Source organism: Chelonoidis abingdonii, chromosome 20, assembly GCF_003597395.2.
Source record: "Chelonoidis abingdonii isolate Lonesome George chromosome 20, CheloAbing_2.0, whole genome shotgun sequence".
Taxonomy (NCBI): Eukaryota; Metazoa; Chordata; order Testudines; family Testudinidae; genus Chelonoidis; species Chelonoidis abingdonii.
The window spans coordinates 5,350,506-5,358,036 of record NC_133788.1 but is presented as its reverse complement, the minus strand read 5'-3'; the positions used below and the strand labels follow the sequence as shown (position 1 = coordinate 5,358,036).

The 7,531-nt window shown below is 55.7% G+C and overlaps 1 protein-coding gene across 1 annotated transcript; it reads right to left on the bottom strand.

The window, feature by feature from the left end:
- Nucleotides 1-2,018: 2,018 nt before the first annotated feature.
- HSPB1 (heat shock protein family B (small) member 1) lies at nt 2,019-7,313 on the bottom strand. Its single transcript, XM_032778037.2, has 3 exons — nt 6,826-7,313; nt 3,035-3,098; nt 2,019-2,329 (listed from the first exon to the last, which is right to left on the bottom strand). The coding sequence occupies exons 1-3, from the start codon at nt 7,217-7,219 to the stop codon at nt 2,140-2,142; spliced, it is 648 nt and encodes a 215-aa protein (XP_032633928.1). The 5' UTR covers nt 7,220-7,313; the 3' UTR covers nt 2,019-2,139.
- Between the last annotated feature and the right edge of the window lie 218 nt (nt 7,314-7,531).

Here is a 7,531-nt window from a genome sequence, read left to right as displayed (position 1 = left end):
CCTGTGGCTGTTTGCTCTGTTGATTGAAAGCTCTTCAGGGCCCATCAGTGGCTATTTGTACAGCACCCTGCACAATGAGTCCCTGTTCTAGGCAGGTCCTCAGGCACTATCCTAATAATGCTGATTAATAACAGCAACTGTGGTGGATGGGCAGTGCCTCTCCCCAGGGGCCTGGGTGTGTCTGGAAGGGGCAGGTTGGTAGCCACTGGCTGAGCTGCAGGTAGCCTGAATTGATAGCCACCCTGGGCACCCTAAGGCTCAGCAGGTGGGGGTAGTCCCTGGGGTCCCCTCTTTGGGTAACCTGGGTCTCTTAAGGGAGGGCGGGGCCTAGGCAGAGCTGGAGCAAGAGCTTAAATTTTCTATTTCTTGAACCTCCAGGTAGAAATTGGCTCCCAAGCCCAGGAGATGGATCGGCATCCAACCCCCACCAGGCGTGGGGCGCTCAGTCCCAGTGCTCTGGCTTGGGCTTGTCTCTGTCTCCTGGGGAAACTTCTCTGAGCTGGCCTTTGGCCCGAGCCATGGCTCCGGGCACCAGGCAATTCAGGGGTTTGCTGCCAGCATTTGACCCAGCTTGGGACAGCTGGTGCTGTTTTGTGCCCAATCCGGCCTCCCTCCATGGGGCTGGTGGGGCAGCTGCCTGGGTGCAGCTCTGGGACCTGCTCTGTTGGAATGGCTGGGCTTCTCCACAGCCTATGACTTCTCCCCCTGAAGAGGCTAGATGGTCTCCATTAGCCCTGCTAGGCGCTACCATTATATAACTAAACACTAAAAGTCATTAATGCCAATGCTAGCGCTGCACTGGTGGGGAATCATGGGTCCGTGTTTCCTTGTGTGGATAAAACCCCACTGGGCAAACTGAATGGGCTGGAAGCTCAGCGGAGTCCAAAGGCTGCCTGGAGGTTTCCAGAAAACGGTGGCACGTTAAAGGAATGCCAGGGACATGCAAATCCCAGAGCACGGGTCTCAGGATCCCAGCAGAGAGCAGTTCCTGGCGGATGAGTCAAGCTAGCGTTGATAAAACCGGGCCTAGTTCCAACCTCTGGCCCACCAAAGCAGAACAGAAAACCTTGATTGTGGCTTTTGAAAATCGATCCCGGTTACCCTTTAAATAAAAAGGTTCTTTGCCAAATCCTGGGCAACTGCTGCACCCTCATGGACTTGAACGGGGTTGATTACACCCAGCACCGCCCATTGATTCTAATCGCCATGAGGAGGAAACAGCACTGCAGCAGGGTTTCCCAAAGTTCATCCCCTCCCCTGAGCACTAAAGAGGCAGCCTGAGGCCTAGAGAACGAGCTCGTCTCCTTCCTTCTTCCCAACATGCTGCTGCCAAGAGACTAGGAGAAAATCATTTCCTCTCTGGTTGCTGTCGAGCCTGGGAATGGACCTGTGGCCACACCCCGAAGGCCATCACCAAGGCCACAGGAGAAGCCATGAAGCGCTGCTAGGGTGACCAGATGTCCCAGTTTTATAGGGACAGTCCTGATTTTGGGGTCTTTTTCTTATATAGGCTCCTATTACCCGCCCCCCGCCCCCATCCTCTGTCCTGATTTTTCACATTTGCTGTCTGGTCACCCTAAGCACTGTATCTCCTTCGTGCCATGCATGCTGGAGCTCCTGCTAACCACAGGGGCAGGAACCAACGTGGTCCCCACTCCCACGTGATGCAATGCCTCTAATGGCTAGAAGCCCCAGGTTCAATTCTCAGCTCAGCCACTGACTGTGTGAGCTTGAGCAAGTCACGGAGCCTCCCTGTGCCTTAGGTGACAGCTATAAAAGGAGAATAATGATTCCCTGCCTCGCAGGGGTGTTGGGAGGAGAAATACCCTGGTGGTTGGGCGGCACTCGGATATTATGGTGGAGAGTATGGAGAGCATTTCTCTTCGGTTTTGCAGCACTCCCTTACAAAGCAATAGGCCCCAGCAAGGACGTGCGGATGGCTACACGCTAGCCACGGGGGAGCACAGAGCACAGGTGAGAGGCAGCCGGGGGGCTGGCATATCTGAATTTTTTTTTTTTTTCAGATTTATTTGGGCAACTCAGTGAATGCGCTAGTACAAAATAAAAACAAACAAACATGGTTTTGGGGTGCAAGTGGTGCCAGACGGTCTGCGATCTTCCTCCATGCCAGTTGCCTACTTATTTCTTGGCAGCTTCCTCAGGCTTTTTGGTATCAGTCGGGGTGATCTTGGCATGGCTTTCAAAGGTGACGGGGATCGTGATCTCAGCGGACTGGATGGCCGGCTTGGGCAGGGGGGCTTCCACCGTCAGCATGCCATCCGGGGAGAGTGAGGAGCGGACTGAGGTGGCGTCTATGCCAGGGGGCAGGCTGAACAAGGGAGAGGAGAGTGAGGGCTAGTGGGGTCAGTGGGCTTGACTGGTGGCAGATTCCTGTCTACACTAGTATCAGATTCCTGTCTACACTCTTCCAGCAGCAAACCTGTGATGCTGCCCCATCCTAGCCGTAGAGGGCTGGAAGTTGCTTCTGCCTGGAACCTGCCATCACTGCTCTCTGCACCACCCTTAGCTTCTGCCAGCCCAGGGAGAGACATGGCCAGGAACCCAGATTCTGAGACCCGTCCTCTGCTGCGTTGCCTCTCACAACTTTCCATGTACTTTGCTACCACAGGGCTAAGCTGGAGCTGGGGGGTTGAGCACCGGGGAACCTTTCTATCCAGGGGAACCTTATCACATGGGAGCCTGCTGGCCCAAGTCTCCCTGGAGAGCGTGTTCCAAATGGTGCATGGTGATGCCAGCCTTCTGGGGATGGCACTTTCTCCACTGTCCCTGCCCAACTCAAGCAGATGTCATCCCAGTGCTAGGGGTTGTCAGCTGAGGTCCTTCCCCTAGGTCTAGCCAGGACCACCCCTCCACCTCACCTCACCTCACCCCACCCCACCCCACCCCCATGTCCAGTGTGGTGAGCTGCACTGTACTTCTTGCAAAGAAATCTTCCATGGCTGGTGGATGATGAAGGCCAAGTGTCTCCCAAGAACCTTCTCTTCTGCAGCCCCCTGCTGAACCAGCTACTTACGTGTATTTTCTGGTGAAGCACCTAGAGATGAATCCATGCTCGTCCTGCTTCTCCTCATGTTTGCCTGGAAGAGAAGGCGACAGACAGTTTCAGGGGAGTGAGCGAGGCATGCAGGGGAATGATGCCTGGCTCAGGGGCAGGGCCATGTTCCCAACTCCCCTGGAATTCTGCAGCCAGAGCTCCCCCGGGCTTACCCAGCTGCTCCATTGCACCAGGAGAGTGGCAAAGGGAATGATTCACCCCAGCCCCTCAGGGCACCCTCCCTGAGCCCGCCTCCCTGGCCATTGCGCCCACTACAGGCCTGCAAAGGTGACTAGGAGCTGCTTGACTGGGGAAGCAGAGAAGGACATACTCCTGTTGCAGCTTCATTTCAGAACTGAGAGCCTCACGTCTGAAGCTGGGGGCGAATGTGAGGACTTGAACCCCAGATTAGCCCTGGCAGTTCAGTTTCTCCTGCTCGGCCTCCAGTGAGGGGTGGCCTGTTTTCCACGCAGCCGAAATCCTAAGAGATCAGATTCCCACTACTGGGCAGAGAAGCTTGCCCATGGGTGGGGCCAGGCAGAGGACTATGATGGGACTGTCTGTTCTTTATTCTGTTTATGTACAGCACCTAGCGCCGTGGAGTTCTGGTCTGGGACTGGTCCTCCGAGGGGCTACTACCACTAATGTAATAGGATGTTCTGCCAATGCTCCTTCATTGCCTGGCCTGCCAGTCCGGAAGCTCCTCTGTGCTGAGAGTGCCACTGTATTAGGAACGAATAGGCTGAGACTGCCAGGCTGGCTGGCCAGTGGTGAAAAGCTGGTACAGCCCCACATGCAGGCAGCTTCCCTGGCTTGCAGTGGGAGCTCCCCCGCACTGAGGGGGCTGGGAACCAGGCCAGAGCCAAGCTGGGCTGAAAATCTTACAGCTCTCAAAACCTCCGCTGATCCTCTGCTTCCCTGTTACCATGGTTACCCTGCAACTTGGGCAGGGTGGCGTTTGCATCCATTATTATTGCAAATGGAAAAAACCAGCCCCCCCACTCATCAAGGCAGCTTTGTTACAAAGCAGGGAGGCAGGACGCCTCTGAGCAAGGGATGCAGTATCCAGGTTGCTCTCTCTGGTGTGCAGAGCATGAGCCAGGCAGAGCTGAACAGCCAGGAAAAGACCAGGAGAAGCTACAAACTGAAGAAAAGCCCTGAGTCTCTCCCCTGCCCCCGTCCATTGCCAAGGAAAGCTGGCATCCAATTCATCTCCTGGATTTGCATCCTCAGGAAGGTAACATGCCGGCTGCAATCTGGGTGGTTCAAGCACAGACTGGCTCAGAGGGTAGCCCTCCACTCCCCCTGTCCACAGCTGCCATGCCCCAGGTTTCAGAGGCAGCCTTGCTGCATTTTCCCCCACAGTCTGAGTCTAGCGGCAGGTGCCTGGTTTGCTGCCCCTGGGCTTCTCATTAGGAACTGGCTTCTAACCACCCCCAATTCTCTCTCATGCTGCCCTTTCACTGTAGTATCTGAGTGCCTCTCAATCTATTCCTGCCAGGGATATTATCCCTGGCTTACGCAGATGAGTGCCCAGGTCCTCAGGTATCTAGGCACCAACTCCCATTGATCTAACTCCCTTTGGCAAGCTGGTGCCATCCATGGCAGAGCAGGGATTTGAACCGGTGTGCTGGTATCTCTGCCCAGCCGGGACCTGACTGCCGACCTATTGTCCCACAGAAGCAGTGGGGTGTCCCATGAGTGAGCAGTGTCTACCTAGGATTGAATTCCTCATTTTAAGCTTTGATTCTGAGGGTCACCGTTCTGAGTCCATTTCACCTGCATGTTCTCAAACCTGCACCAGCCCTGCCAAGGGTTAATCACCAGAGCTTCAGGCTTTGCCAGGAGCTGCTGAAGTCCGAAGTGTTGTCTCCAGCTGGAATGGCGCCTGGAAGGGACCTAGATCCTGTCCTGTAATCTATCGCTTTACAAGCCCAGCAGGCATTTCCCCCAAACTGTCGAGGTGTCTTCTCTGTGCCACAGACCTGCGGAGCCTTTGCCTGGTCTTAGCGGCTGATGGCAGTGTGGGATGGCTCACGCTGACATCTAGCCTTTATTCTTAAACGGAAAATGAACTCCCAGGCATCAACTAATCAAACTGCTGCCTGTCAGCTCCTTCTTAGCCAGTGAGATCTCATTGCTCAGGCTAGTTGTGGTAACTGGGTTTTTTGGTGCGCAAAGCGACTTCTGTTTCGGCACTGAAGTCCCCACAACTCGCCGGCCTTCAGGCTTCCTAGCAAACACTGAACACCGGGTCAGATCCTCAGCTGGTGTGAACTGGCATCACTCTGTTGGTGTTTGTACCAGCTGGCGACCTGGCCCTCAGACAGCTGGCTGCAAAAATCCCTTGAACAAAGGGTAAGAGGGGATGGCTCAGGAGGACGAGGGCTGATCTATACATGAGCTGATCCAAACCAGTTTTGTGTGGCTGGGCCAAAGCACAGGATGGTTTGTTGTTTGACTTAATTTCATGGGGTGTTTCTCAGTTGAAATTTTTTTGGGGGGTGGGGAGGAAGGAGGAGTTGAACAGAAATGGCTGGAAATGGAGGGGAGGAATTCATCAAAAATTCCATCCTCTTCGCACGCTTTGCTTTTCTCCTTGAAATTTTGGTGGAAGATGTTGGGATGTGAAAGATTTTGCCCAGCTCTGGTTTGGAATCTGATGCAGTGGCGGGGAGGGGGAGAGGAAGCTGGAAGGAATAGGATTCAAATCCCCCAGCAGCGGTCATACGATTCCCTTGAGAGCCAAAGCCGCCATGTTTCGTGCCGTTCTAGAAAATGCGCCAGAGCACTCACCACCAGGTATGTGCATGCACTAACGGAGCACTTGGGCCCAGATCTTCAGAGGTATATAGGCTCCTCGCTTTCATTGGAGGATCCTAGCAAAATCTATAACCACTGGAGGTAGCGTGGGCTGGAGGTTAGGCTGCGAACCAGGGACTCTTGGAAACCTGGTTCTGTTCCTGGCTCTGTCACTGACCTGCTGGGTGACCCTGGGCAAGTCATTTTCCAGCTCCGGGCCTCAGTTTCCCTTCCCACCCTTTGCCTATTTAGACCATGTGCTCAGTGGGGCAGGGATTGCTTCTTACTCTGTGTGCTTGTACAGTACCCGGCCCAGTGGGGCTGTGATCTAGGTTTCCATCTCTGGGTGAGCGTGGAATTACAGCTCTTTAATAATAGTAACACAGGCTGGTATAATCAGTTTAGTCCCCATATAAATTCCTTCCCCCATCCCTGGGGTCCCATGCATTGTATGTGCCTAGGTGGGCACGTCCTTTCCCTCTTCTTCCATTACCGGAGCAAATGCCTTCCTGGCTGATGGCAAGGAGGTACGTGGCCTCTCCCCATCACTGCAGGCAGAGCAAGCAACATGTTGCGGGCTGCATCCACTGTGTGATTTGGGGGTGGGGGTGGCAGCAATGGGCAGCAGCCTGCGTGGGGGGGCCAGAGGCAGAGGAAAGCGAGAGCTGCCAAGCTGCAGAATGAAGGTTTGAGAGGGCAAAGGGTGCACCCTTTCCCCAGCACTTGCCACGCAGGGACCCGCCTGTGCCACAGTCGTCACTGGGGATAGAATCTGGGCTCTCCAGCGCCATGGGTGGCAGCCAAGCCTGTTGGGCAGGAGCTGCTGCTGCCTCACATGGACTGGCCTGGTGGAGGCCGGGTCACGGACCCTGCCCAGGCATGTGCAACAGGCTCTAGGGCTAAGAGCAGGGAGAGTAGCTCAGGTTCAAAGGAGACCAGGTCTGCCCCGAGCCAAAGGAAGCACTCACCGGTGATCTCCACCACGCCGTCCTTGGTCTTCACCACCAGCTCCTCCGGGGCAAAGTGGTTGACGTCCAGGGCAACCTTCCAGCTGTCAGAGGTCTGCCGGATCTCCGAGACGCCGCTGCTGAGCTGGCGGCTCAGGGCCCGGCTGTAGGCCGGGTTGGGGGAGTTTGGCGAGGTGACGATGGGGCTGGTGACAGCTACTGGCTCGGCGGCCTGGCTGGGCATCAGGCGGAGGTAACCCGGCCAGCTGGTGCTGCTTGGCCACTTGCCCCAGTCCTCGAAAATGTGGGGCAGGCCGAAGGGCTGGTCAAAGAGCCGGCTGCCCAGGTACCAGTCCCGCCAGGGGTCCCAGCTGGGGTGGCGGAGGAAAGTGAAGGGCACCCGGCGCTCCGACATGTCGTGCTTCCTGTCCTTCCCCGGCAGTCCGGCCTCGCTGCTGTGGCTGGAGGGGGAGTGAGTGCCTGCTTCTCTCTGGAGCCGCTCCCACGGGCCGGCCCCTTATGAAAAGGCAGCCGGTTATTTTTAGCCAAGTATTTCAACTGACTATTAATGGAGATTACACAGGGGCTGAGTCACTGCTGATGAACAGCAGGTCAGCTGTCAGGCTCTGTCCGTTTTCTCCCAGCCCCTTTATCCCACAGCTGCTCTGTTTGTGAGCAGGGGAGAATGGGGCTGGCTCCCCAGTATTGAGCAGTCACTCTTGGGCAG

Coding starts and splice junctions, on each gene's coding strand:
- HSPB1 (XM_032778037.2), bottom strand. CDS start 7,219: ATGTCGGAGCGCCGGGTGCCCTTCACTTTCCTCCGCCACCCCAGCTGG. Junction 3,099..6,825: donor CGGCGTGGTGGAGATCACCG/GTGAGTGCTTCC, acceptor CTTCTCTTCCAG/GCAAACATGAGGAGAAGCAG. Junction 2,330..3,034: donor TGCTTCACCAGAAAATACAC/GTAAGTAGCTGG, acceptor TCCCTTGTTCAG/CCTGCCCCCTGGCATAGACG.